This window comes from Homalodisca vitripennis, chromosome 4 (genome assembly GCF_021130785.1).
Source record: "Homalodisca vitripennis isolate AUS2020 chromosome 4, UT_GWSS_2.1, whole genome shotgun sequence".
Taxonomy (NCBI): Eukaryota; Metazoa; Arthropoda; class Insecta; order Hemiptera; family Cicadellidae; genus Homalodisca; species Homalodisca vitripennis.
This window is the reverse complement of record NC_060210.1, coordinates 204850980-204864752: the sequence shown is the minus strand read 5'-3', so window position 1 is coordinate 204864752 and position 13773 is coordinate 204850980. Positions and strand designations below refer to the sequence as shown.

The 13773-nt window shown below is 34.6% G+C and overlaps 1 protein-coding gene across 4 annotated transcripts in view; it reads right to left on the bottom strand.

The window, feature by feature from the left end:
* Positions 1-13773, bottom strand: part of LOC124360935 (exocyst complex component 1) — a 195597-nt gene that overhangs the window by 173254 nt on the left and 8570 nt on the right. For all 4 annotated transcript variants that reach the window (XM_046814951.1, XM_046814952.1, XM_046814949.1 and 1 more), the window contains exon 3: positions 11476-11565. In XM_046814951.1, coding sequence (XP_046670907.1) covers positions 11476-11565 — 90 coding nt within the window. The remainder of the gene's footprint in view (positions 1-11475; positions 11566-13773) is intronic.

Sequence of the window (13773 nt, the reverse complement as noted above, 5' to 3'; positions counted from 1 at the left end):
CACAATAATCAATACATAATAACACAAGCACAGGTTGATTTCCCAAACAACTATTCGCCACCAAAACAATGGAGGGATGGCCAAATACATCAAAATAAGAATTTTTTAGACCTTTACCCAAGAAAAACGAGCAAATTCAAAACCAGGATATTTGTAAACTCGGCCCACCCAGCAAACAGTCTAATCTACACACAAAACAACAAGTTCAAATAAATTCAAGAAGTAAACTTCCAAATCAGCTTAACTTCTTCCACCAAAATATGGACAGGATGACAAACAAAATTGAAAGACTGGAACACCTTTTGCATAGCACTAACCCGGACTTTGTAATTCTTACAGAACATGGTCTAAAAAGCAATGTAATAAACCATGCCAAGTTGGCTGATTACACACTTATCAGTGCATATGGAAGGAAAGAACATATCAAAGGAGGGGTTGTTATTTATAGGCATAACAGTATAGCCAACAAAACTGAAAATTTAGAGATTGAAGAGTACAGCTTAGAAATGGTATGTGAGGTAACAGCAGTAAAAATACACATAAACAAGAAAAAGAGTTTGTTCCTGCTTGGAGTGTATCGACCACCTTGTGCTGACCTTGATACATCACTACAAGTTCTGGCAGATGCCCTCGACAGCCTTCCTACTCAGAGAAATGACACACTTATTATGGGGGATATTAACATTGACAGTTTAGACGAGGCCTCTAGAGAATCTGTTGCACTAAATGCGCTACTGGCTGGTTACAACATAAGAAGACTTGATCTCCCAGCCACAAGAATCTCAGAGACCTCAGTGTCATCAATTGATATGGTGTGTTCAAACATTCATGACAGGATTAAAGTAGTGGTCTCTCACACAGGTCTATCAGATCACACAGGACAATACTGCACACTGGACTTTCCAAAAATGAAAGCAGAAATGACATACACTTCAAGACGGAATTTTAACTACAACAATCTGCTGTTTTTAAAAAATGAACTCTCCCTTATTACCTGGGATTCTGTTTTGACAGCAAATGATGTGGAAGAGGCGTACTTTAATTTTAACCAAACGCTCCAGCTTGCACTTGACAATGCATGTCCAAAAAAAAGATCTCGAACTACACAAAAAAGGGGTAAACGACTGAGGTATGATGAAGAAATTATGACACTTAAAAAGGAGTTTTTAAAAGCGCAAGACAGATTTTTCCTAACTGGCCATCCCGATGACAAGAAGACAGCCACAGATAAAAAGAAATCCTACGACCAAAAATTAAAGAAGGCAAGGCAGGAAACATGTGCTGCATACATTGAACAAGCAGAAAACAAAGCCAAAGCTATATGGGACACCATCAATAGTGAGAGGAAAGGGAGGAAAGAACTTGACAACAATCCTACAATAGAACTAAATGACAATGGAATAAAATTTACTGACCCTACAGATGTAGCAAATCGCTTTAATTATTATTTTGTAAACATAGCTGAGGAAACACTAAAACAGAACAAAATATATAACACACCACCAATAATTCAAAATCTTCCAGCTACCACAGACAATACTCTTACTTCTTTACGTCCAACAACACCTGACGAGATAGGCAGAACCATTCAATCATTAAAGAACTCCACATCCTCAGGCATTGATGAAATATCTTCAAAAATCCTGAAAACATGTGCAGACGAGCTAATATCGCCTCTAGTGAAGATCGTCAACATGTCCATGGCAGAGGGCACTTTTCCATCCAAGTTGAAGATAGCCAAGGTATTTCCAAAACACAAGCAAGGGGACCTACAAAACATTTCTAACTACCGACCTATCTCACTGCTCTCATCTGTCTCCAAACTTATTGAGAAGATTGTTAAAGTAAGACTCCAGGAACATCTTAGTCAAAACCAATCATTGACAGACAGCCAACATGGGTTCGTTACTGGAAAATCAACCACAACTGCACTGATAGACCTTGCTGAGTATATAATTGAGAACATAGAAAATGGCAACACTATCACCAGCCTGTATCTTGACCTAAGCAAGGCTTTTGACTGCCTGGGACATGATCTTATTCTAGCTAAACTACAAAATTTAGGAATCCAACGAACAGCACTAAAATGGTTTGCAAGTTATCTAAAAGGACGAAGCCAAATGGTAGAACTAAAACACACAACAAGAGGATTTACAAATACTGTCAGATCTGAATTGGTACCGACTAACAGAGGAGTTCCCCAGGGCTCTGTCCTAGGGCCAATTCTGTTTGTGCTGTTTATCAATGATTTTCCAGAACATCTAGAGGAATACAGTAAGATGGTCATGTATGCGGACGACACTGTGCTGCTTACTGCAAACAGAAACGTAGATCAACTAGAAGTGAACACTTTTATTGCCTTCAATATGACACAAGACTACTGTATGAAAAATGACTTAGTTCTCAATGAAAGTAAGACCAAGCAAATGTCATTTGGGAATAAAAAGTCTACAGTATCTGAAATGCCCAATCTGACAGCAGCTGACAAAATCAAACATCTAGGTGTCATACTTGATGAAAATTTATCCTGGAATAATCAAGTGGACAATCTTTGCCTAAAACTCGGGTCAGCTCTCTATGCCATAAAACGAATCAAGGCAACTAGTACCCCTGAGGCAACAAGGACTGCATACTATGCATTGTTTGAAAGCCATTTACGCTATGGTATTACTGTCTGGGGTGGATCCACTATGGGCAATCTCAACCGCGTCCTGGGTATGCAGAAAAGGGCAATCAGAGTAATAGCAGGCTTAAATCCAAGACAAAGTTGTAGAGATGTTTTCAAGAACCTGAACATCCTGACGGTCACTTCCATCTACATCCTAGATACTGTCCTTTACTGTGTGACCAAAGAGCCCCCTAAACAAAGTGACGTGCATGAATACAACACCAGATATGCAGGAAACTATGTGCTGCCAGGTCACAGAACAGCCATGTATGAAAGGAAACCGTTGTATGCAGGAGTGAAGATGCTAAACAAGATACCAGACCACTTGAAAGCTGGAGGCCCTGTGCTGATGAAGAGGAAGCTACAGAGATGGCTGCTAGACAAGGCTTTCTACACCCTAAATGAATTCTTTACTTGGGGAGACCCCACATAACACTGAAGAAGCTTATCTATTATACTAATTTGACTTAAATTTGACGCTGTAACATTTCTTGAAGAAATTGTAATAAAGGATATTGTCTATTGTCTATTGTCTATTGTCTATGGTGTACATCATGTCTAGGGGGGATTGTTGTTACACACACTGGCTTAGACCTACTCAGAATTTGTAATTCATTTTCCATTTTTTTATAAATAACTTGAGGAGATCCTTTTAAAATATCATTTGTTCCTGCAAGTATTATTATAGGACGTTGTAGAGATTTAGCTGCTTGGTTGTAGACCTGTTGGACATCGGCTCCAGATTTAACTACTCCATCCACATAAATCTTTCCCTTACTGCATGAACCAATAATCTCTGGTAGTCCTTTACCTTGGCTGTCAGCGTACAATTCTACTTTTATTTTGTCAATTGAAAGTTCATAGTTGCTGTCATGGCGATACTCATGAACATGATTTGTCCTTTTTTTACTTGTTGTGTTAGTTTTGTATACATAATTTTTATTTTTATTAGACTCCTTTATCTGTAGTAAATTGTTTTTTTTCAGTAAGTACATGGAAGCTATTTGATGTTGAGATAGCAGTTTCCCTTTCAGCAAATATTTTGTGTTTGGGTTTTAATTTATAACGCTTTGACCGTCTTTCAAACTGCCATGGGTTTTTTGGTTGTGTTTCTTTCACCTGATATGTAGTCATATTGCTGTCACTTTCAGAGATCAATGTCACAGGCTTTGTGTTTGCACTTACCACAATATTGCCTACTTGAGCTTGAGGTCCAGTAGAGGTAGATACAAAGTGCTTAAACATCATGTCAGATACAGTCTGACAATTCAGCAGTAAATGTGGATAGTTGTGCCAGAGTAGTGCCAGTTGGGAGCGTTTTGTTAAGATGTCAGAGTGACGAATTGTGCATACTAATCTGCTGCCTGTGTTACCCAGTGGGTCCAAAGAACCACAACCTATCAGTTGTATAAGAATGTCTGTGAAAATTGTTAAGTAAATTCCACAGTCAACAGTATTAGGCTGTTGAGGGACTTCGACAATTTGAAAAAGGACATCACCTTCCACACCCAAGTGCTCATGGACCTTCTCAGCCACCTTCTGTGCATGTTCCCTGTTGTATGTGCCACATGAATCGAAGTATAGAAATTTTTGCAGGTTTCTTACAAACAACATAAGGCTCCAATGAGATCCTTCTGTTTTGTATGAGCATTGAGTGTTCTCTGGATAATTGTCTTGCACATCTTGCTTCAAGTCATGAATTGGGAAGAGAACATAGTTTTTATTAAATAATTGTAAAGGCTCAAGTAAATGGTCATAGTCTTGAAGGCATTTGATAGCATGGGTTACTACGGTATTCATAAGTAAGATTGTTTTATCCGACTTTGTGATTAAGGATGTTAGCGTATCATAATACAGCTGGATAGTATCATCAGTTACCCACTTATTTTCTAATAAAGAGAGACTAATAGAACTTTTCTCATTGGTATTGGTGCTCTTTTTACTTTGAGGTTTTTTTACTTTGTCCACATCTATATTACTCGTATTAGTCTCTGTCTGCACTGATTCAGTATTTGGAGTTTTATTTAATGGGTTTTGATAGAGTAATGAGGGACTTGAAGAGGTTGTTTTATTAATTCCTGAAACATTCTTTTTTTGTTTATTTGAGGGGGTTTTCTGATGAAGTAGAGACGAGGATGGTTGACACCTTTGTGTTTTATCCAATTTTTCTATCTGAGACAGAGCCAGTTTGTAACTTTCTTTATGTTTTTTTGCTATAGAGTCGAGAGTATATTTCATTTTACATTCGTTATAATTAACAATATCCGTTTTATTAACGAAAGCAGTTTCATTTGTTGAAAAAAAGGTAATTTCATACTTGGTTATATTTTTGTAAGTTTCATCATCAATGCCAGTTACTTTTGCAGGCCAATGGGGAAACCCTTTCACTTTGGCAAATATTAAGTCATTGATTTTAATATCAGTTTTAGATATATTTCTCATTGGAGTAGCCATTGTAGATGTTAAATTTCACAGTTAAAATCAATCAATATATACTTTACCCAGCTTAATTTGTGCCAAGTTACAAACAATAAAATATAAACTAAATATATAGACAGGATATTATATACAAAATTACAAATTTATAAAATATATGTACAAGCAAAGTTAATCAGTAAAAATATCAATTAGTAAAAATGTAACTGGTGATAATCTTGTCAGAAAGTAGTTTAAGCATGAACCTGTTTATATGTTCAAGGTCAATGTCATATGGGGTTTGATTGTTGTCCCCAGTCTATGGCCAGATGAGTCAGAGTGATAGTTGTCCAATGGTTTAAATCACCAACTGAATGACATTGGCAATCAGCTGTTTTGGCAAGTTTTAGCTTGATGTTGGCAGAATAACCAGTTATAGCTGAATAAAGTAGTTCTATTTTATTTATTCAATTCTATTTATTTAATTTATTTTATAGTGAGTAAACAGTTCTCAAAAGGAATAACTCTTAATAACAGCAGCACTATACAAAACATCTACTCTCTGCAAGTTCAATATATGTGCTCAGACAAAATATATGTTACAGAGCCTGAATGTAAGTACACTTTTAATTGTAAATAATCACTGAAAAGATTTGTTAAAAACATTAACTTATGGATTTTTTACTAGTAAAATACTGTACTTATTTAAATTAAATCACAACACATAACAACTTTTACTTTAAATTAATAAATTTCATTAAAACCACAGAGGCTTAAAAACTGCAAAACACTTATAAATGGCTCCTTAATAGTCTAGTACTCTAGTAAAGCCTACTTACACAACCCTACTTGGCATACTCCTACCTTGTAAAATATGTGAAGGTTACACATATGAAAGTCTCTTGTCTCATTGTTTCCCTCCAAAAGATATTTCAAGAATAAAATGAGCAATAGTCTAGTACTCTAGTAAAGCCTACTTACACAACCCTACTTGGCATACTCCTACCTTGTAAAATATGTGAAGGTTACACATATGAAAGTCTCTTGTCTCATTGTTTCCCTCCAAAAGATATTTCAAGAATAAAATGAGCAATAGTCTAGTACTCTAGTAAAGCCTACTTACACAACCCTACTTGGCATACTCCTACCTTGTAAAATATGTGAAGGTTACACATATGAAAGTCTCTTGTCTCATTGTTTCCCTCCAAAAGATATTTCAAGAATAAAATGAGCAATAGTCTAGTACTCTAGTAAAGCCTACTTACACAACCCTACTTGGCATACTCCTACCTTGTAAAATATGTGAAGGTTACACATATGAAAGTCTCTTGTCTCATTGTTTCCCTCCAAAAGATATTTCAAGAATAAAATGAGCAATAGTCTAGTACTCTAGTAAAGCCTACTTACACACAACCCTACTTGGCATACTCCTACCTTGTAAAATATGTGAAGGTTACACATATGAAAGTCTCTTGTCTCATTGTTTCCCTCCAAAAGATATTTCAAGAATAAAATGAGCAATAGTCTAGTACTCTAGTAAAGCCTACTTACACAACCCTACTTGGCATACTCCTACCTTGTAAAATATGTGAAGGTTACACATATGAAAGTCTCTTGTCTCATTGTTTCCCTCCAAAAGATATTTCAAGAATAAAATGAGCAATAGTCTAGTACTCTAGTAAAGCCTACTTACACAACCCTACTTGGCATACTCCTACCTTGTAAAATATGTGAAGGTTACACATATGAAGGTCTCTTGTCTCATTGTTTCCCTCCAAAAGATATTTCAAGAATAAAATGAGCAATAGTCTAGTACTCTAGTAAAGCCTACTTACACAACCCTACTTGGCATACTCCTACCTTGTAAAATATGTGAAGGTTACACATATGAAGGTCTCTTGTCATTTATTATATCCTAATTTATGGTTATTAATGGCAACTAAGGGTTTAAAAATAGTATTTATATTTTTTTATCAATCCATGAGTTTTAGGTAAAAATTATTATTTTTGGAAAGGTATATCAAAATAACTAACACACTGAATGTCATAGTAATCAGACCATCAGTATCACTTTATAATACAAATAGTCAATAGTCAAAAAGAATGCTTGATTCATCGTCAATAAATACATAACGCATATTGTACAATAGAAAAGTATCAAAACTACAATTACAATATCTTAGATAACTTTTATGTCTATTTTATTGAATTGTAAATAAATTTTTTAAATAACTAATACGCAGTTTTTCATTAAAAGCGGACTGTAAAATATATAAAACTCATTTAGTTAAATTGCATGTCCGTAGATACTGGTACACAATTAATACTGATAAAGAAATACAAATGTAAAGACACAATTAAACATGTGTTTTATATATATATAAGTAGATATCTAGACCACTTTTGGGACAGTCCGTAATTCAATGTAAAATCTTGTTCAATGTACCATAAATGAATCTGAGAAATCACACAGCAAATCTCAATGAAAAATAACCAAATCTATATCTGATTTACGGACTGTTTCCTAACGCACTTTTGGGACAGACAGAAATTCAATGTAAAATACTGTTCAATGTACCATAAATGAATCCGAGAAATCTTAATGAAAAAATAACCGAATCTATAACTGTTTAATGTCGACTTTCTTGAGCTGTCTATTGGAAATGTTATCAAATCTGCTACGAATAAACCAAAAATCTTCGAAATCTTTTATTCTACAAAGTTAACTGTAACACATTCTTTGTCTTTTATTGTCTTTTTCCAGTAACAATCAAGTGTAATTTATCATTTTTATTCAATTCTTTAATCTTTTTTTCGTCTAAAACAGTTGAAAAAAATATTTAAAAAATAGTATAAACAATTTAAATTGTCTCCTACAACCTGATATCGTGATTATAAATGCACTATTTTTCCTATATAAATAGAAGAATCTAACGCTGTTTAATCATAAATTCTGCTGACTTGTATAACAATTTTTCCTACATAAATAGAAACATTCAACGCTGTTTCTACATAAATTGTGCTAAATTTCATCAAATTTTGATAAAAATCCTTAAAAATCTACTGAATTATTGTTATTTTTCAGCTTAATAAAAAGATATTATACTAAATATTGAAACTTGACAAATTCAAATGTTTCCTTTATAAATAGAACAATGGAGCGAATAAAAATATCATACCCTTTTTGTAAAAAAAGACATTTTTGAACATCATTATACCCGACATTATAATTCGAAAAATCATCTAAAAAACAAAGAAACTTACTAGTAAGAGCTGAATTTTTTAAGATGATGGGCTAAAGAGAATCAAATCGATGATCATCAAAACATGTATAACATAGAAAAATTACGAGAATTAAAGAAAAATTTCTAAGTTGAAAAGAAAAATTTAGATCTATTTATATTAATCACTGAAAAACTATCCACTGAAACAAACAATAAAACTAAGTCTGAAATGATCAAAGAAATAGGCGAAACTCTTAACGAAAAACCTGAAAATATCATTGATGTCGAAGTTTTATCTTCAATACACAGTCTTTTAAAGCAATATATTTTAACGAATTTGAACGACAATTTGAAAATACCTATCAATTATGCGGCCAGAAATTAAAAGTTTAATCGAAAAATTTCAAGAAAATGTTAAAAATATGAAAGGTTATTTATCTTTAGAATGTGAATATGAACGAATTTTAGTGAACGGTGAACCACAAACTTGTCCCATGTATTTTACTATAAAATCAGATGAAATCTTTGATGTAAACGACTTTATTTCAAAGCAGTTTAACACTTTGAGTGCTGGCCCTAAATGACATGCAACTCTGTAGAATGCTGGGCGTTTTTGGTGGTTTTCACAAATTTATTAAAAAAAAAGTATTTAAGGTATGAGAAAAATATTTACATGCCTTAATTCAGCTTACTTTCGTCTTTATTTTAACGTGAGATTGTTAGTGTTTTTTTCAAAAACTACACACAAAAACTTTTTTTGAAAAACATATATATTTGAAAAAAAAAAAATATTTTTTGAGACAGTTTTTTATCTAAAAAACTAAACTAAGCATATATACAATTATTTACAATGACCCATTTGCAAATATAAACTGTCCTTTGAATAATACAAATCATGTTTTTATGTTTTGTAGTTTTTTGACAAAAAATCTATGCCGACATGTTGATGCGTCGGCATCACTTTCGCCGTCAGTACTGTTTTCAGCATCTGTAACATAATAATATACCGTGTAAAATATGAGTATATTTTCATTTTATTCATATGAATAGAATATTAGTTGAATAAAGTTAATTTATTTTAATACAAATTATAGTTTGATTCACGAAAACAATAACATAACCAAACTTTTAGACTGATGTTTATATAGACTTTTTATTACCTGAAATATGTGTCTCATCTTCTTCCATGAAATCAGGATCGATGTCAGAATCGTCAAAAATACTATCAACACCAATAAAACTATCTTCATCTAATACATCACTGATCGCAACCGTCGTTCAAGCTGCGATAAGCCATGATTGCGACATCGACTGCCGGCTGCAACGAACGTCACGTCAGCGGCACGTAAACAATGCGACCGAAGTCGCTTTGTCATTAAGCTCATTCAATACATCTGACGCTTTCTAGCGGTTAATTGTGTTACTAAAAACCCAAATAACATTGTAGAGTAGGCAAAACCCGTTTAAATACGGACAATGTAATATAATACCAATTGAAATGACAACCACGTAAAACTACGGGATTAGCATTCTTCGGAAGTTTCGCTGTTCCGTAAAATTACGGGATTAGCACTCTAAGTGTTAATAAATTATCACATCAAGAACAGACTAATCATCCAAATAAAGGTTCTGGTTGGACATTTAAACGCTGCAAACAACTAGTTTTGAGCCTTAATAAACATGAATTTATGAACGCAGGATCATATATTGAATTGCCACAAGAAATCAAGGTAAAAAAATCTTGTGTGAATATCAAAAATGAATTTTGCTTTATCTACTCTATCCGATGCGCTATTGAAAAACCCAAGACTCATGTTGACAGAGCAAAGCAATACGAGAAATTTGTAAATGACAAGATATTTTTTGGATTCGACTATCCAATGTCTTTAAAGGATACACAAGCATTTGAGAAACACAGCTCCAATTCCAAGTATAAATATCCAAAAATGTCTATAAATATCTATACTTATGATGAAAAAATTAATATTGTTCCGTTACAAATTTCAGAAGTTTATGATGCAGAATTAACTATTGATCTATTATATGTAAAAAAAATTATATATCTCATTATGTATTGATCACAGATTTAAATAGATTAGTTAGTTCTCAGTTATCTAAACACAAAGAAATAAAATGTTTGTGTAGGAGATGTTTAAGTCATTTCTACAAATCTAGAGATTTAACATATCATTTGGAAATTTGTAAAAAAACATGAAGTTTGCAAGCCAATTATGCCATTTCCAGGTCAAACCACAACATTTACTAATTATCAAAAGAAGTTCAATCATCCTTATGTTATTTATATGGATTTTGAGAGTATATTAGAAAAAATTCCAACATGCAAGAACAATCCACAAAAATCTACAACAACCAAGATTCAGAAACACGGTCCTTATGGATTCACATTATATTTAGTGTCAAATATAATGTGAATATGGAGTCGAAGCTATGCTGGCGCCAAGATGTGGAACACACTTCCTAAAGACTTGAAAATTACGGACTGGAAACACTTCCGGCAAACCCTCAAAACTGGCTACTGGATCGACCATTTTACTCGCTAAACGAATTCTACAGAAGGAGGACCTAAGCCCAACGAGACAACTAGACCTAAACCTTTATTTGTTGACGCAATTACTGAACTTAAAGTTTATGTAAATAAAGATGATTTGACTTTGACTAACAAAGTAAATTATAATGGCCATAAATATAAACTGGTTGCCGTATTTTCTTGATCGTGGCTACAAGGCAAACTCAACACTGGCATCAGAAATATAATACACTCAAACCAGTAGTGGCCATACACGTAAAACGCCTACTACTTTGCGTGCAGTGTGGGTACCTGCTAGCAGTGCAGATATAAGAGACAATGTAGTCTAACTTTTACTTATTTAAAGACTGTTATCAAACCTAAGTTAGTTATCTCTTGAAAATATTAGGGTTCTCAGAGCTGTATATATATTTTCTAGATTATGGGAAGAAGGCAAACTCAAAATTAGCGTCGGAAATATAATTCACTTGAACTATAAGTGCTCATACAGGTGCAAAACCAATGAAATTGCGTATAAAGCTGCGAGTAACTGCTAGTATATATACCACCAAAGATTATTTTTATATTTTCCTGAAAATAATATATCTATCAAACAAGTATGTGTAACATAGAACACTTACAAGAGATGTAGTTTTTCCATCCACTAGAGTCAAGTTGCTGAGATTCCAGGATCTCTTTTTCTTCATCACATTTTTGTCTGTTTTTTTTACCTAAAAATATAAAACTACATTGAAATAGATATTGAAACTTACTTCGAGTACACACAGAAAAATCATTAGAAATCTTATGAACTTAAGCTGAAAGAGCTGAGAAGATCTTCCAATGAATCTTATATCAATATCTGAGCTACCAACAAAAGCACAGCTATTTCGCAGAACCCTCAATACCTGTTATGGAAAATAAATAGTGGGAGTGAGGTGATAGATGCCACATCGACATGTTGGTCAGTAACTTCAATGAGTACTTTGCAACTGAAGAAGAACAATCAACAATCTAAAACTGGAACAACCATCTTAAAAATCCCTATCTGCCCTCTGTAGTACATATTAAGAACAATACATATCTGCTCTCCTCCTATACTACAGTAAGGCGTTGCGTCCCTGGACTATAACATCATTTCAAAGAAATTAATGTGAGCAGCAAACTACTATAGATGGCGTCACCACCTCATACCAATCCATTCCACTACCCGTTAATAGTGGAGTACTGCAGAGATCTGTCTTGGGACCAGTGTTCTTTGTCTTATTTGTGAATGAATTTTCAGCTTACATAAGCGGCCACAATACAATGTGTGATGTACGAGGTGTGTCCAAAAAGTATCCGACCTTGACGTCTGGCATGAACTGACGTTACTCGGTGGCAACGGCAATCTGGTCCCCTTTAAAGTACTCCCCTCCACAAGCCACTACCTTATTCCAACGCTCCTCCCACTTCCAGAAACACTCCTTAAATTCATTTTGCGAAATGGCTAACAGGTCCTTCATCGCATTTTGTTTTATTTGTTCAACATCTTCCAATCTTTTTCCTTTCAAAGGAATTTTTAATTTCGGAAATAGGCAGAAGTCACAAGGAGCTATGTCAGGATTGTAGGGAGGCTGTCGTAGTTGGTTGATGTCGTGTTTGCCGCCTTAGGACCTCAAGATAATACTCCTTATTCACTCTCTGGCCTCTTGGAGCATATTCGTGATGAACAACGCTGTCCTGGTAAAAAAAAACTGTCAGCATTGTCTTGACATTGCTTTGACTTTGTCTTGCTTTTTTCGGCCATTGCTCTTTGCGAGTTTTCCACTGTGAAGATTGAGCCTTTATTTTAGGGTCGTAGCCATAAACCCATGACTCATCAGCAGTAATAACTTTTTTAAATAGCCCTGAGTCACTTTTTATCAAATCTAGATTGTCCTGTACGATTTCAAGTCGACAGTTCTTTTGGTCTTCTGTCAGCAGCCGAGGAGCAAATTTTGCCGAAACACAGTTCATTTTTAAAATGTTACAAACTGACGATTTTGGTATTCCTAAATCTTCTTCCAGCTCTCGGACATTCAATCGACGGTTTTCATTAATTGCTGCACGTTCAACATTTTCAGTGTTGAAGGCCTGCCAGATCGGTCATCACTCTCCACTGATATGAGGCCATTTTTAAACCGCCTAAACCACTCTTTTATTTGTGTATCACCCATAGACACGTCACCATAAACTTTCTGTATCATAGTAATCGTCTATGATGCTGAATGGCCAAGTTTTTGGCAAAATGTAATGCAAATGCGCTGCTTAATATGTTCAGTCATATTGAAATGCGACGCACACACACGGCAGTACTGTACTGAACAGAGCGCTGTGACTCACTGAGTGACAGGATCGTATTCAATGCCTAATATGGGAAGGATTAGGCTCGCGTCTCCCCTCCAATAACCAGTTCGAGCCGGTCGGTTACGCCGCGGCCTACTTGTCAGCGGTCAGATACTTTTTGGACAGACCTCGTCTGCACATGATATATCTCTGATGATCAAGAACGATTCTCTTAGTAAGGATCTTAAGTACTGCAGAAGGAATGACCCAGCTGTGAATCCATCAAAGACAGTTCATAAGAAAAAGGACCACATCTCTGATGTACCTGATTTATCAAGAAAAAACCGTGTCAAATTCCTTGACATAACTATTGACAATATTTGCATATTTTTTGTAGACTCACGTAGACTAAACATATAAGCCAAGTAAGCAGTGGGTTATATGTAGTGAGACAAATTAAATGTACTGTCAACTGTACAGGCAAAAACAGAACTGTAACAATGCCCCGACCTCCATAATCTCCAGACATGGCTCTGTGTGAAGTTTCATTAAACTTGGGATTTTGGTTATCATTTTGTGTAAATCTAAGATTTTTCTGGAATGAGCGATTCGGAAAAGTATCAACACTTTGA